The following is a 17,810-nucleotide window of genomic DNA, read 5'->3' as shown; positions in this document are numbered from 1 at the left end:
ATCAGAAAGGGCTCTGTGCTCTTTGAACAAAGCAAAATTGAGACAGCACAGAGTAAATGCAGGATGCATAGATTTGGGATATCCACCCCACATATTCACATGGATTGTCTGTGCCCAACCTGTGGTAGAACATTCCGAGCTCCTCTTGATCTGATCAGTCACAGTGGGACACACTGAAATTTCACTTTATCATAGTGATGTCATTTTGGTTCTCTTTGAAGAGGAAGGACAACAACCAACCAACTAAATTTGTGCAGTGGAGATGACAACCTACCTCACAGGGTGGTTATGAGGATCAAATGAGATATTTGTACTTGACACAGTGCCTGGTACATAGGTTCCTCCCCTTCTGATTATTAATCTCAATTAGTCTTGAAATATGAATATTTAGACCTGCTAAAGTTATTTATGTCAGTTGAAGACAGTGCATATTCCACATAGAAGAGGTGCGCAGTAATAAAGGGTTTGAGGTGTGAAGCCCCTGGTTAAATTATATGCACATGCACATGCACACACCCCCTTTGGCAATGAAGGATGAACAAGGTCATCAGACCCAGAAGCATATTTCCTTTCTTCAAACTTTCTCACATTATTTACTTTGTGAAGTGTAATATCTACTGATAATTTCGTTTCTTTTATTTCTACCCCATGTTTACTTAACATCTTTGTTCCCCACCTCTTTCTACCTTTCTTTTTCCTGAAATAGTACTGTAAAGAATTTTTTTATTATTTGCACTTTTTTTCTGTCAATTTTAATCTCTGGTTTAGTATCTTAAACTCACTGATATCATGTTTTTTGCATATTCACTCTTAAGATGTCTTGTAGGGTTTTTAAATGAAAATTTTTTTCCGATTAAAAACTTATTAGATGTCTTGCCTTTTCCCTTTTCCTCAATAAAGTCTCCTTTTAGCTAAGAAACCAAACAACAAAATGAAGTCTTTTGTAATGCATCATTCCACAATCTTAGATACACCTCTAACTAAATGGAGATAATGTTTGTTTTTCTTTTTTTGAAACCAAAATTGATCATTGCAGCTAGTCTGTGTTTGGTAGCAATTTAAAGTTGTTTTTGTTTAGATTCTAGTCTTTGGATATCGTCTTTGTCTATGCCCTTCACTTTGCATATCTTTCCATGCTTTTCTGCATTCTTCATCTTTGTTGTATCTTAGAAATAGGGACAGAAATTGGGCCTATACTTTCTTTGGTTTAGAGAATTCTCAGATAAGTAAACTCCTCTACCAATGCAGGTTGGCACCCTCTCTGCCAACTTATAGTCTTAGTTGTCTAGAGCACCGAAAGTCACGTATGACTTGTGTAGGGTCACATAGCTCATATGTGTCTGAGTCAGGATTTGAACCACTTCTTTCTCACTTTGAGGCCAGCTTTCTATGCACTGCACCATGCTCCATCTGCCCACAGTTATATTCCAATTTTCATATACTGATTCAAGTATATATATATATTTGTGTACATGGACACATACACATGGATATATATAGCTTTTTCCTTGTCATTGACATTGGTATATGGTGCCTTTCCCTTGCTAGACCTTTTTTTTTTTTTTTTTGATTTCCCTTGAATTGGAAAAAATTGTATTTTTGTATCAGTATAATGTTCTTTGTAATCCTTTATATTTTGTTTTACACATTTTGAAAAAAAAATTTTTTAAGAAGGGATCTAAGAAGCTTTACTAGATTTCCACAGGGGTCCACAGTGTACAAAAAAAGTTAAGAATTTTTGCTGTAGAAGCTAAGAAGAACAAACCAGCTCCCCTTTGATCCTGTTCTAATGCGAATTTATTCATACTTCATGTACTTCTGCCAGATTTCCTAGCTTTTCTGAAATTAATTTTTGTTATGATCAAAAGAGGTGTTACCTTTCATTTTACATGTCTCAATGTCATTTCTTCTTGTATATGATCATGTCAAAATTTATTATACATTTAATTTTAAACAGCAGTGTCAAATAAGCATATATTTAAAACAGTTACCGCAGAAGTCTGTTTACATATTACAATAGCTAATTAATTGTTTCCCTCAGCATTTCCTTCCTTCATCTGTTTGTGTGTGTGTATGTATGAAGAGGATGGTGTTGTGTCAGCATGGTGTAGTGATTAAAGAGGTGGCCTCATGGGCAGTAAGAACTGGATTCAAATCCTGACTGATGTACTGGCTGTGTCATCCTGGATAGCACATTGCATTTCCTAGTGCTTAAGGCAATATGCTCAAGATTATAAATTGCAGAAGAAGGGTCAACCTGCATTATTAATATAGGGAGTTATCTCAGCTGGGAGTCCCCCTATACCAGTGAGTTTATAGGTACAGTCCTTTTCAATATGTGTGTGATGTATATTTAGATAGATAGATTTTTGTCAAGATACGTTTCCATCTATCTAGTTATTGCTGGTTTACGTATTGGTTTTCTGGTTTTGGTTTTTCATTTTCACATTGTATTCTTTATACTCTTCATCTTTATTATTTCAATGGCATTTTCCCATTACATTGATGTACCATAGTTTAGCAATTTACCAGCTGTGAGTATTTAGCTTGTTTCCTATTCTTTGCAATTACAAATAATTCTAAATACTATATACACACATAATGGAAAAAGATTCGAACAGATAGGTCTTTTTATTTATAATAACACCTGTAATTTTGTTCCCACGAATGGGATTATTTGGCCAGAGATTTTTTAAAACACTTGTTTTTTTACTACCAGATTATTCTTCCAAAAGGTTCCATCAATTTGTAATTCTACTTATCAGTGACATTGTACCTATTTCTTCATAATAATATCTGCAATAGCTACCATTTATATAGTGTTTTACGATGTACGTGTTATCTCATTTGATCTTCATGGGAACCAATCTCATCATCATTGAGTTCTGTAAATTTCAGAGTTTGGGGTTTTGTTTTTTGTTTTTTTGCCTACTTGATACTTGTCAAATGGTAACTCTGAATTGTCATAATTTGTTTTTTCATTTATTACTAAAGCTGAATTTTTCAAATGATTATAACCACTTGTAAATTAATTTTCTTTGACAGTTTATAAAGTGATGGCTGGGTGTTTCACTTAAATATTGTTCCTTATAAATTTTATATTAATTTTTTGTCTATTACCCACTTCCCTTTTAAAAATATATTCCAATTATTAAGCGATTATAAGATTCATTCACTGTATCAGAAATTTTTGCTTAATTGTTGCTTTTTGTCACCAGAGTAAGTTCAGTTGGAAGGGACCCAGAGGAATCCTTTGCCCACTAGAATTAACTATGAAAGACAAAATATATTAGTAAAATATTTTAATAAGATAATCATATTCTGATCTGTCCTTACTCTATTCTGGTGCTTGCTTGTGGTGTGGAGATGTTTCTGTGTTTCTTAAAGGTTGTGTCGATGAATTGCAGTGTCTGAGAGGCCCAGTCACACTGAAGACACTTTATATATTGACATGATGGCAGGCAGCCTTGTTCATCACCAAAGAATTGCCATAGAGTCATAATTGTTGCAACAGTGCAGAAGAAAGTGTTTGAGTTGTGTTGGAGGGAGGAGTATACGTACCCGGATTAAATCATAGAAGATTAAACTATTAAAAGTATTTCACAGTGTTAAGTTATCCAAATTAAGATCCATTCATTATTCCTGTATTCTTACTCATTCCAAAAATTACTTAAACCAAATGTTGCAGTTTCCTGTATCCCTGCTCTTTCCCCCTGAGATGTAGATGAAATCCCTTTCCACGGTTTGTGTGTGTGTGTGTTTCTGTGTGTATGCATGTGTGTGTGTTGGGAAAAGGGTTGAGCAGGATTGCATATAGGCATGCGTAGCTAATATTTTCCTTTTCCTTATTTTACATTTCAGATCATGTCTTTCAAAGTACAACTCAGCTCAAGCTTAATTTTTATCAGCTCTCTAAACCTTCCTTTGAACTTTCTCTTTCACTCTTTTTTTCTCTGTCACTTATTTGACTCTATTGCTTACACTTTTTCTGCATTCCTGTTTCTGGTTTCCATTTACAGCAAGCCTATTATCTGTATTCTCTTTGGTCTTCTTTTAATTCCTCCTCCCCACACCTCTCCTCAAGTTATCTCCTGAGACTAGCATTGTCTCCTTTCCTTAATAAGAGTTAAATTCTTCTATTTTCTTGTTGAACTCTTTTGTATATCTTAGTTACTTGAGCTTCTCATTTGTCCCTGTCACCACCTGTTTACTTTTACTTCTCTTTTCACAAACTTCCCTGAGGTGACTTTCCTGCATTTATTTGGGCAGATATTACCAATTCCTTAGTTTCATTTACCCTTTCTCTTCAGAAGGAAACACCCACTCTTTCTAATCATGATTTTTCTTGGAAGTTTGTGTAGAAAATGTCCTTTCTACAAATATTGTAATCTTTGTAAAAAAAAAAATATCCAAGAAGACTTTTTGTTCCTCACAACTGAAACATTTTTCTTAACTACACAGTAAATGAAGATGATTTGTTGCAATATATCCACAACATGCTTTGGTTATCACTTAAATCAGTTACCTAATCTATCTCTACCCTTAAGTTAAGAAACACAGGTTGACATCACACCATTCTTCCTTCCCTTGCTACAGATACATTTCTTGCTTATGTTCTCTAGTCTTTAACCTTAGCTCCTTTTGTTCCAGTGAAAGTAACTTTTAATGTAGATCAATATATTTTAAACCAAGTCACAATGTTTCATTTACCCAGCATTTTATTCCTGAAGAAAATTTAATACTCTTTAGCCTTAGCACTGTTGCCAAGTTCTTTTAACAGGAATCCACCCCTTTTTTCCTACTGTTTTCCTACGTAAATCCAGTTTTAAGCTTTTGTGAAGCACACATATTCTTTTTTTTAGAAATCTGAGTTGTTAAAAATAATTGAGATGAACCCCAGTATCCCTATATAAAAGCTCTTGATGGCCAGTTACTCTTATTCCTTGTGGAAGTAACAAATCTTTCCTTAAAAGAGATCCTTCTGTTCCTCCTTCCTTCACAAAATTTGAATTTAAAAAAAATCTTTCTAAATATTCATTTCAAAAATATAAGTGAAAACATTGACATTTTCATATTGTAGAAAACATCAGTACTTCATGTTCAGAGAGAGGAATGCTGATAAAGCATGCATGAGGGTAAACCATGGCTATACTTCCGTATTTGGGTGGACCTATGATCTCATCCATGCAGAAAACAATCCATACATGTCTGTTTATTTTTATCAGTGGTTTTCTCTTATTTTCAGCATAATATGGCTGTGATAGCAGATGAAATAAACTAACAGTATCCATTTTCTTTCTATTCTCTGCTCCCCATGTCCTCTGTTCTGCCTGATTTTTCATTTTTTTCCTAATAGTGACTCCTTTAAATAATATTTTACAAAACACTTTCCTTACAACAACCTTTGAGGGTAACTAGTGCTCATTTGAAAACTGAGGCCCAGAAGTGTTAAATGACTTTCCCAGGGTCGCACAATTTGTTAATGCCAGAATCAGGATTTGAATTCAGCTTCTTAACTCTTAAGTTTCTCATTTTCTGGGTTCCTATTTGCAGCTAACACTAGGTAGTGAGCATGTACCTTGCCAAAGACGTGGAAAAAAAATTTAAGGCTTTGCATTTTCTTTTCTTCCTTTTTCTTTTTTTAGAGCTCAGAGAAGTATTTATTGTTGTAGTAAATTAGCAAATAGTCAGGGATAACATTCTAATCAGGTGAGAGTTAACCAAAGAATTATATGTGGAGTCCAAACAAAGAAGTCTCTTGTAGATGGGAAACATGCTGTTCTTGGTCCTCATAGTGAGAAATGAGCCCATCCAACAAGTTCTCAACATGCTCACCTTAAACAAAGAACAATACTTGTGAAATCAGGAAAGCTTTTATTAATCTTCTACATTCTTTCCCCCTGAAAGCATAGGTAGCTCCCAAGTAAGGCTACAGGAAGACTACAATTTGTTCAGACCAATGCAAGCCCTTTTTACTGTTCCAAATTTTGGACTTCTGCCACACATTGGCTTTGTGACTTCATGTTCTCCACTCTGATAGACTTTACCTAAAACAGCTCATCAAGCCTGCGCACAAGTTTCTGACCTTTTAAACCTGACCATGCTAGGTCAGAACTGATTACTTAAAGCTGGAATGAGTTTTATTAGCTCTGTGGAAACATAACTCCTTCCTTGTTTCCCATACTCAGCAATCTCCATAATAACTTAAAGTCAAAATACCTCAACTTTTCACAAAAGCATTGTAGAAGTCACATTTATTGCCATAAACATTTCCATCACAACCACAGTGGGGCACGTATTCCATGGTACACATTAGCTGTTCTTCTTTCCAGCATTCAGTACATTTTCCGTCTTGCAGCTTTCTGATATTCATTTTTTTTTCAAGTTAGCCTCACAGAGTAAGCATTCATTGCCATAATTTTGTCGATTAGCACCACAGCTTGGATCTAAGTTCTTCTGGCAAGCTAAACTTCCTTTGCCCTTCCTTTGGAAGTACCCACTGCAGTTAACCTCTGTCCCTTTTATCTGTTTTATTTTTACTTGATTATCAGCAACAGAGAGCCCAGTTAGATGTGACCAGGGCCAAAAAGGACCAGAACTGCTGATTTCATTATGGAGACAGAAGCTGGAGCAACAGGTGATGGTGACAGTCTTTGAAGACAAAGACTCCAGGGCTTGGCATTTTCAAACTCCTTCCATTCAGTGTCTGCTAGTATTGGACTTAAACTTTTTTTCCTCTATTCTTGTGCCCATCATCAGTATTTTCTGTCTCTTCCATTTCTTAGCTGTTCACCTATAATATCTCCTATAACTGCTCACACACCCAAGTACCTGATTGTTGTCATCCTAGCAAGTACTATCCTCAGAGGTTTATTGTAGCCTTATAATTGCTCTGTGAGATAAGAGATTAAGTGATTGTTCCAGGTCACATAGAAAGTTAGTGGCAGAATTGGAATTAAAATACTGAACCTTTGCAATTCCTTGTCTTGGCAACACTAATGAAGTATTGAATTGATATAATGAACTCCATTTTGTTCTAGTCTGCTGTTTGCTGTGAATGACCCCAGCATATGCTAGCTACTCAGGGAAAAACCGTAGAACCAGTTTAAGCCATTTAGTTTCTTATAATTTTTTTTCTCTTATAACCATTTCTAAGACACATTTCCACCATCTTGCTAGTGGAGTGTGACTTATTCTGAGTAAATAAAGCTATGGTTCTCCCATCTCTATGTCATTGTTGGCCAGTTGGTGGTGGCTGGCTAGTCAACAAGCCCAGAAAAGAAAACTTGTAAGCCAGGAGGATCTTTGGAAAATATATTCCTATGTGGTAAAAGAATAATAGGTTTACCTAGGCCCAAGAAATTTAAAAAATATATATTTCATAACTATATTTCAGTATAATTGGTTTCCTTTATGATCCAATAAATTTTATTTTTTATGTTTAAAAACATTGTTCTGAGGAGTCCATAGGCTTTACCAGCCTGTCAAAAAGATTCATGACACAGAAAAAATTCAGAACCCCTGATGTATTCTAGCTATTTTGATACTTTGATAGGTCTGTGTATTCATCATTATGGATATCCCTCCAGGGGTAGAGATTGTAACCCAGCTCTGCCTTTGCATCCTCTGTGACTCTTGACCATGTCATACTCTAATTTGTGGGCATATCTCTCCAACGATAGCTTTTATGGCTGTGTCTCCCAGTAAGTTCTTCAGTGACAATATGCTATAGTTTATTTGCTTTAGCTATGTGCCTTTTCATCGCCCTTTGGTGGAACCTCAGATTTGTTGTTGTTTGTCCTTCCTTCTGGAGAAGGACCATGACATCAGGAAGTGAATTGGATTTAAGTGAGGGAGGGCTGTGCAAAACCACCAGTCTCATTTTCTACTGTGGAGCTATCTGGGTCCAGTGATAAGATTTAAATCAGGATGACTAGAGATGGCCTTGAACCTCAGATTTAGACTTTAGGGGGATGTGTGATGACTTGCAATCAAACAGTACCACCACAGGAATATTGATGTTTAAAAGATGGGCCTTTTTGTTTTTTAAGGAAAACTTGAGGTCATAAAAAAGCATTGCATAATTCTCCAATTACAATCTGACTCATTTTCCTCCTGTTCATTTCTGTGCCCATTTTATTGTCAATATGATGTATACACTGACAGACTAATTTTATGGATTGTTTATTCAGCTGCTTATTGTAATCTGGACAATTATTTATCCACTTAGTTTTTGCTTTGTAGCCAAAGGTGAGGCTTTATTTAGGAGGCTTCTTTAGGGTTCTGGGGCTTTAGGCTATCAGATAGCACATTGTTAGTCACAAACATGAGCATCTGAAGAACATAAACCATCTACAGGGAATCCCTCTTCCAGTTGGACTCTGAAGCTTCATGTCCTCTATGACAGTGACAAGCATATTTGGTAAGCATATATCTTTGTCATATGCTTTGCTTGTTACAGTCAGAGGGTCATTGAGCATAATTCTCATCTTTCATGTAATCTTGTGAAAAACACCTTGTCAGAAGAGAACCCTTGAAGTAACTCATTTACATATTGCTTTAATGTCTGCTCCAAACTATTTCAAAATGTAGATATTTAATTTATTTTCAGTTTTCGACATTCACTTGCTCATTTAAAGTAAAAAAACAATTATATAATCTAAAGGTTTTTAAATTGACCTTTGATGTATTATTGTTTTATTTATCTTAGTCCCCTCTAATTTCTTACCTAGCCTTAATCACTGAACGGGTGTTGCCTTAGACAAACTGAGACCTGGGAAAGACCTTGACTTAAAAAGGCTAAGGTCTCTCACTTCATCCAGGGTCATCTCCAGTCTTCCTGATCTATATTTTGCCGCTGGACCCAGATGACTGCAGAGGAGTGCTTGAGTCAGGTGACTTTGCTCAGCCCTGCTTCACTTAAATACAGTTCACTTGCAAATTAAGATATCAACTTCTTGATGGCATTGGTCCTCTTTGAGAACAATGGAGGAGCAACATTCTTAATCCCTAAACTCTTCAGTGGGCAGGTTGAGAAAAATTTGAGAGGCATAAAAACATTGTGAAGTATCAAGCTTTATATTTTTGTTTTGCTTTGTTTTTGATTTTTAGTGTCCTTTGTTTTTGTAGGCATAACACATCATATTTGCTACATGATCAGTACAGAAGGACAAAAAGAATTCCCTCTTCTCTTTCATTTGGTCTGGTGAAGGAGAGCAATCTTCGTGGGAGGGTAGACAGTTCCATTTAATAAATATTTATTAAGCACCTTCTATGTGCCAGATGCCATGCTAGGTGCTGGGGATACAAATAAGAAAAATAGCTCCTGCCCTCTAGGAGTCTTTAATCTCATTGGGGAAGATGAACACCAAAAAAAGCTGGAAAGGGTTGGGGGAAACATTTGGGGACACATGTTCTTTGTTCCATGAAGTTGTAACCAAGCAGAGCTACAGATGGAAGGTGGAGTGACCTGGAGAGTCCAAATGATGCCCTCTATAAAGGAAAACCTTTCTTTTAAATTAATTTATTGGTTTTCAATTTTCTACAATCACTTTCATAAATTTTATGTTTTCTCCCCCTCCCTTCTCACTTCCTCCCCCCGTCACCCCCCTCTCCCCAAGACAGCATGCAATCTTACATGGGTTCTACACATAACATTCTTACTAAATACATTTTCACCTTAGTCATTTTACATAGAAGGATTAAAATGAATGGGAAAAACCATGAGAAAAACCAAAACAAAACACAAAAGAAAATCATCTGCTTCATTCTGCAATCCAATTCCATAGTTCTTTCTCTGGATATGGATGGCATTTTGCCTCAGGAGTCCATTGGGAATTTTTTAGATCCTTGCATTGCTGTAAAGGGCTAAGTCTACCAGAAAAATTCCTTGCACACTGTGGTCGTTGCTGTGTACAAAGTTCTCCTGGTACTGCTCTTTTCACTCAGCATCAATTCATATAAGTCCTTCCAGGCCTCTCTGAACTCTTCCTGTTCATCATTTCTATAAAGAAAACCTTTGAGAGGAATTTAATGTATCACCCTTCACCCAGAAAGGAAAGGAGGCTAAGGGAGGTGAGAAGGAGTTGAGTTGGCAGCACAGTGATGAGATTTGTAGAGATCAACTTATCCTGGGAAGGGCATCCTGTCAGCGCTTCAGATGGTTAAAAAGAAAGGACAACGCTTCTCCCATCCTTTAAAATACTTCCTTAATAATCTGCAGAAACTCTTATTTCTCCAGAGTTCATAAACTCTAAGTTGCATGTAGAGAGGGAGGTAGAAAATTTTAATTATCTGAATTAAAATAATAACAAAGACCTGCTGCTTAGGCATCAGCAGAAGAGCTGAGAGCAGGGAAAAAAGCAGAGAGCAGAAAAGTTCTCGCTTTGTTGCCTTCTTTTTAGTATTTCATTCATATTCTGCTCTAGTTTCATAAGTTAGACAAATCCAATCATCAGTACTTGTTTATATGGTCTTATTGGAAATAGTAGTTTATGTAGATTCATATGAATGTAGTGATCGGTATTAATAGTTTTTGCCTGACTGCCAATAGCCTTGAAATGGTGTAGTGGTTTTAAAGTCAGAAGACCTGGGTTCATTCATGGCCTGACTCTGCTATGTAGCAAATCATTTCACCTCTCTAGGCCTCAGTTTATTCATCAATGGTAGGAGTAGAGTTGAACTACATGATCTCTTCTATCTCTAAGTTCTATGATCCTTTATAATGTGTAAAAGTGAACTGATGTATACTTGATAGAGATGCAGATGGTATGTGGTACTTACAAGGAATTTCGACATTTCATCTAATTTTGCTTTTGTATTATCATCCACTTAAATCAGTAATCAACATAGATCACATTTCAAGGGCAGTATAGATTTTTGTAGGTAAAAGACTTACCTAGCACAATTCTGTCTCTACCTCTTAGCACATTTTAGATTTAAGATGCTAACTCATTCTCATACCATCCACTTTCTTTAAGAGAGTTTATTTAATCATATCTGTCTGCTAGTCAGACCAGTTTTGCAAACCAGAAATCCATAGAACTCAAATAATGTGGGGCATATTCTGAGTCTCATATTCTACAATCAAATTAGTTTTACACAACATTAGTGGAGGATAATGTTCTGATCCCCAGAGAACTACTTACTGTACATGGACTCATCCTGAACCTTTTCACCTCTACACACAATTTTGGAATTGGAAGGATTTTAAGCAGGATAATAATTTCCTCTGCTTTTTGTAACTATTGGGTATTTTCTAATGACCAAGTGGTATCACAAAATTCTCAAAATAAAATTAATTTTAATTCACTTAAATACACACACACACGTACACATCAATCATATAGTACTTCTGGTTGGAACTGGTAGAGGAGGGAGCAGGTGCATGAACTCAGATAAACAAGGACTGAAACTCCCTAATGGTTGGAAATAAGTATTTACAGAGTCTAGTCCATCTCCCTGATTTAAGGCAGGGGTGTATTTTTTAGGTGGATCTTGAAGACTCTCTTGTGGTCCCATGGGATGGGGTGGGTTCTTCATTATCACCACCAGTCCCCAATCTTGTCATTAAGTCAGTCATATTAGCCAAGTGATTAGTTTGAATTCTGGACCTCTAAGCAACGTTTTTCTATCTTAAAATTTTTTTTGAAGCCATCCATTGTAACAAAGAATAAAAGAAAAAAGCTGTTCAACAAAACAATACATAGTATGTGTAGTATTCTGTATCTGTAATCCCTTGCTTCTGCAAATAAGGCAAGAAGGTGCATTTTCTCATGTCTTCTTAAGGGACAAACTTTGTCATTATAACTACACCAAATTCAGGCATTTGTTTTTTGTTGGGTCTTGTTTAATTATTGCAGTTATTGGGTCTATTGTTTTCCTGGGATTTTTTTCTGTTTCACAATGTATCAATTCATATATCTTTCTATGTTTTTCTGAATTTTTCATATTCATGGTCTCTTCATGTCTTAATAAAGACTCTATTACATTCATTTCTCTGTATCAATGAAATTACAAGTCTAGTCCCTATTCCTACATTTGTCTTATAATTTTTTTTACCCATTCCCCAATTGATGGGCATCTACTTGGTTCTAATTCTTTGCTACCACAAAAAGTACTGCTATGATTTTTGTGTGTGTGTGTATCAATCTTTCTATCTTTGACGTCGTTGGAGAATATGCGTAGGCTTCGGATCTCTGGATCAAAAAGTATGGGGTATCTTGGTCCACTAGCATGTTGTAATATCCAAATTGCACTTCACCAATATTATATTACTGTTCTTATCTTGAATGTTACTTATCCCCATCTTTTGTGATCATCTTTGCACCATTTTTAAAAGGTTCCTCTTCCATCATCTACTAACTTAAATATGTTGCCCAGATTGTACCTATGCTGAGGTAGAATTAGCAGTGAGTGCCAGGTATGGAATAAAAAGGCCTGAATTCAAATCTTAACTCTGGCTTGTGATTGTCATTATTGTCTTATGATTATGGAGAAGTTGCTTCCTTAACTTATTTGTTTCCTCATTTGCAGAAAGAGACTTTTATCATTATTTATTAATTCAACAAGGCCATTTATTATTTACTACATTCAAAGCACTGTGCTTAAAGTGCAGGATGCAGAGGTAAAAACCAGTGTAATTCAAGAACTGCTTACTTCTGATAGGTAGAGAAGATATGTACACAATTTGTGCTGCTGAACTATGAATGTGGTCTTGGACTTCTTTAAAATAAGTTTTTAATGGATATTTTGTAGCAGCAAGCACCCTGGCATGCACAGGAGGGCCTGCTGTACAGGTTCTTAGATCCACTTTTCTAAAAGGAAAGCAACTTTTGAGGGGCCAACAATCTTCTTTAATTACACACCAACAGAAAATACAGGCAGAGAAATAAAGACCAACAGAGAGGGCTTCCAACGGTCTGACCATAAGCAATGCATATATCGCAGATCAACAGACAGAGCCCACTGTCTGACCATTACATACATACATAGTTACCAGAGAGAGAAGCACCAATATTTGGGTTTTCAAAGGGGAAGGGGGACAGTGGCTCCTTAATGACCACCCAGACCCTTTTCTGGCACATGAACCTTCTTCCAAGCTCCCAAAGTAAAACCTCACCTCAAAGTATATAAACACTTTTCAGAGCCAAAGGGCATGATTCTGGTGATCCAGTACCTCTTTAGAAACAAAAGGTATAAGCCTTCCTACAAAACAAGTTTCCACTCATTCAGCTTCCCTTGATGGGCCTGAAGCCTATTAAATGGGTGGGAAATACCTTTAACTCTTCCCCCCATCCACCATTAACCTTAAAATTAACATTACATATTTTCTGTTTCTTCCATCACTGTAGTGTCCCACGTGGCCCTCCCACACCAAGCTATCCCACATAACAAATAGTAATTTTCTAGAAAGGAAGAAAAGCATAATGGATCAATACATTGAAAAAGTTTGAAATGACTTGCAATGTGTAACATCTGTTCACCTCCCACTTCAGAAAGGGATAGGTTGGTAGTATTTTCTGATATCTCTTTTAATCTTTATAATTTTTATTACATAATTTCCTCCTGGTTTTTTGGTGTTGTTCTTTTCCATTTCCATTGTTGTATTCACTGTGTATATTGTTTTCTTGGTTCTATTTACCCTGTATCAGTTCATATAAATCTTTCCATGCTTCTCTGTTTTCATCACACACATCATTTCTTACGCACGGTAATATCGCATTACATTCATGTAGCACAGTTGGTTTAGCCATTCCCTGATCAAGGTGCATCTACTTTATTTCCAGTTCTTAACTATGATAAAAAGTGCTGCTATAAATACTTGGGCATATGTGAGGCCTTTTTTATTATCAGTGACTTTGGACAAATCTTTCAAACTCTCAGGGCTATAAGTTCCTCAGCTATAAAATAAGGGCACTGATATAGGTGGTTTCTAATATCCCTTCTAGTTCTAAGTCCTGTGGCCCTAAGTTGGCAGAGATATATGTTTAAGACAGGTAAAATGAAAAGACATGAGACATTTGGGGAGGGGAAAGAACCATTTACAGTCTGGTATTAGAGATCAGAGACATTATGAAATGGGACACCTCAACCAGGATTGTTGTGTGTAAAACCCTTTGTCCACTATTAGCCATTATATAAGTGTGAGTCAATAGTACTATTATTGATGTGTCATTTGAATTTGTTATGTTATTAAAATACAACTTCTGTAAACATTCACCTTTGTAGACTAAATCACACCTAACAGGTTATAATATTTATGGAATTTTCAAAGTTTTGTTTTGTTTTTTTTTTTAATTGGTGGTAGTTATTTAACTATTACACGTAGTTAACCTACAATGGGAATTAATTCCTTTTTATAACATTGTCCAATGCTTTTGAAAGTCATTCGTTTCTTTTGTTTTAGTGATGTCCTTGCATTGCCCATTTTTAAACAAGAAGAGTCAAGTTTGCCACCTGATAATGAGAATAAAATCCTACCTTTCCAGTATGTGCTTTGTGCTGCTACCTCTCCTGCAGTAAAGCTCCATGATGAAACACTCACATATCTCAATCAAGGTGAAGTATTTCTTTTGTCATTAATATTACTGAAATCCTCAGCATTTATGTCATTGTTACTATACCAATTTAACTTTCTCTGAAGAGGGTTGTGGTGATTAGTTCTACTAAAAGGTTACCTCCAAGGATCTTTTGAGTTGTAATGTCAATCTCATTCCTGCCAGTAATGCAGAGAAACAATTAATGGATTTCTATTTCTGGTTTTTCCTATCCACTTCTCTTTGTTGTTTCTAATCCAGTTCCACTTTTCCCCCATTTTAGTAATCACATTGATCGTAGAGCAGCACTTCATTTTGTGGTCATAATTGAAAGTTGAAAATTACTTTTTATAAGTCTTAAGTTTATTTTTGATGATTAGTTTCCCTTATAAACTTGGAGTCTTTATTTCTTCCAGGACAGTCTTATGAAATCCGAATGCTGGACAACAGGAAACTTGGAGAACTTCCAGAAATCAATGGCAAGTTAGTGAAGGTAAAGGAAAGAGAAGAAACCACCTGCTCACACAATTTTCTCTCTTCCCTTTTTGAGACATAAAGTTTCATAGTCTCTGTAGATCCCACCTACCACAATTTGCAGAATAGATATGCTGATCCTAGGAGTCCAAGGTGAAGCCCTTTGAATCCCACTACTATTTCAGCAATGGACAGCTCTACCCACTTATTCTGTGCTTGATGTGATTAGCGAAGATCTAGTTGCTATCTGAAAAGCTTATTCTTTCATCATCATCGTTGGTCTCCTAGGCTTAATGTAAAATGAACTGCTACCATGAAAGTAAGCAAGTTCTCTGAGAGCTTTGAAAGCAGTCTTCCTTTCTCCACTGAATATTTGGTCAAGCATCAGGATATATAGAAGCTATGACTGCTTTAATAGCAGCTGTACCTGGAGCTTTGTTGACATTGGATTGTTTCAATAATATCTGACTTTTCATGACTCCATTTGGGGTTTTCTTGGCAAAGATAGTGGAGTGGTTTTTTCATTTCCTTCTCTAGCTCATTTTATAGATGAGGAAACTGAGGCAAACAGGGTTAAGCAACTTGCCCAGGGTCACACAGCTAATAAGGTCAGATTTGACCTCATGAAGATGAGTCTTCCTGACAATAAGCCCAACACTCTATGTGCTGTGCCGCTTAGCTGCCCATATCTAGAAGTATGGTTAGAATAATATTTCCATGTTGTAAAATGTGACAGAAAAGAAACATGATGCAAATAGGACCCATGCCCACTTTTTATGCTTATTTAGCAGTAACAGTTTGCAAATTTTTCTTATGCATCAGCAAATCTGGGCCAATTGTAGTATATGATTAGTAGGAAAAAGAAAAAACGGTTTAGGATGGTGATCCCTGATGCTTCTTTGGCATCAGAACTAATGTTTGAGTCAAATTTCAAGTAATGGACACCATTACTATAACAGGAAATCTGTGTCAAAGAGCAGGTTTTTAATGACATAAGACCTTCAACAAGAATATGATGCTCAAAAGAAGAACATGAAGAAGATGAGGTCCAGCAACAGACTTAGACTAACCACTGTTAATTTTTTGTCATCACTGATTTGCCTGTTCAAAACAGCCAGGAAGCAGCAGCACATTTAACAAATACAGTCATAATATTTAGAGCTGGAAAGGATCTTAAAGAACATCTAATCTAACCCTTTCATTTTACACGTGAGGAAACTGAGGCCCAGAGAGATTACATGACTTGCCTACACAGTTAGCAGAGCTGAGATTTGAACCCAGGTCCTCTGACTCCATGTCCAGTTCTTGTGCCTGCTACACAGAGCTGCTTTTCATAGGGTCATTGAACTTTAGAGCTAGTGAGACCTTAGAATCATCTAATCATACCTGCTTGGTATACTGATACCTTGGAGGATAGATATATCCTATTATTGATAGTTTTTGTCTTTTCTTTCCAGAGTATATTTCGAGTGGTTTTCCATGACAGACGACTGCAGTATACTGAACATCAGCAGCTTGAAGGCTGGAAATGGAACAGACCAGGGGATAGAATCCTTGATATAGGTGAATTGGGAGAATGTACTACTGAGGGAATGCATTTAACTACAATACAGAAATGGTTTTCTTTGACTTATTTCGAAATACTGCATGAATTTTCTAAACCTTGAAGCTGGAAATTATTATTGTAAATAGCACAAAAAAACAAATTAGTTGAAGTAGAAGTTGAAGTTTTAAACTCTTACATGTTCTAACTGCACTTGCTACTTCTGAGAGATGCTAGGAGATTCCTAGATTTTAAGCTCTGTAAGAGCAGGGTTTATGACATATCTTCTCTAATTATTCAGTCAGTCACTCAGCAAACATTGAGTGCCTACCAAGTGCCAGATACTATGCCAGGTGCTGGTGGAACACACACTGTCAAATATCCTTCCCTTAGGAAGCTTCTTTTCTATTTGGGGAAACAGCATGTACCCAAAGAAGTATGTGTAGAATAGATAGAAAACAAGCAGGAGAACTAGCTGCTCAGAGACCAGAAAAGGCCTCATGAAGGAGGTGGTCCTTCAGCTGAACTTAACAGGAAACTGGCGATTCTGAGAGATGGGAGTGAAAAAGACATGTATTTCCAAGTAGGAGATCAGCCTGTGCTAAAGTCATAGTTTCAGGAAATGGAATGTCATGTGTAAGGGACAACAAGAAAGTCAATTTGGCTAGAGTGAAGAATGTGTGAAATGCTTAATATGTAAAAAACCTGGAGAAGGTTATTTGTTGACTGACTTTAAAGAGTTAAATGATAGACATAGGATATTGCTTTTAGGTATAATAGGGAGTCATTGGAATGTATGTAACAGAGAGTGACAGTGTCAAAAACGGTAAGCATTTTTTACGTAATAGACAAAATTATGTATTGATTTGAATTTAATTAAATGGATAACGCTACAAAAGTAGATCGGATTTTCTTTCCCCTTTCTCCTTGCAACCTATGATGATAAGGATGGATTATTCTTCAGAAAAAGGCAAGTGAGAGAGGAACCAACAGGGTTGCTCTTCTACTCTTTTTTTAAGGATTGCTTGGAATTTTCTTCATATTACTACAAGGTGACATAGCTAAAACAAGTCCAGCTATTTATAATAATGCTGCACAATATTTAATTTTCTTTTTTTTAACTTTTTTTCTCAGTTAACAAGCATACTTTTTTTCCCTCCCTCTCATTTCTCCCTCCACACACCAAAAAAAACCCGAGAACCAAAAAAATCAAGAGAAACAAAACCATTATAGCACATATTCATAGGAGTGGTTTT

The 17,810-nt window shown here is 36.2% G+C and overlaps 1 protein-coding gene across 2 annotated transcripts in view; it reads left to right on the top strand.

Annotated features, from left to right (window-relative positions):
- The window catches only part of TFCP2 (transcription factor CP2), a 58,225-nt gene that overhangs the window by 19,110 nt on the left and 21,305 nt on the right, over positions 1-17,810 (top strand). For both annotated transcript variants that reach the window (XM_072654695.1, XM_072654696.1), the window contains exons 2-4: positions 14,408-14,559; positions 14,954-15,030; positions 16,469-16,574. In XM_072654695.1, the coding sequence (XP_072510796.1) occupies positions 14,408-14,559; positions 14,954-15,030; positions 16,469-16,574 (335 nt within the window). The remainder of the gene's footprint in view (positions 1-14,407; positions 14,560-14,953; positions 15,031-16,468; positions 16,575-17,810) is intronic.

This window comes from Notamacropus eugenii, chromosome 3 (assembly GCF_028372415.1).
Source record: "Notamacropus eugenii isolate mMacEug1 chromosome 3, mMacEug1.pri_v2, whole genome shotgun sequence".
NCBI lineage: Eukaryota > Metazoa > Chordata > Mammalia > Diprotodontia > Macropodidae > Notamacropus > Notamacropus eugenii.
The sequence above is the reverse complement of the archived record's forward strand: the minus strand, read 5'-3'. Positions and strand labels throughout refer to the sequence as shown.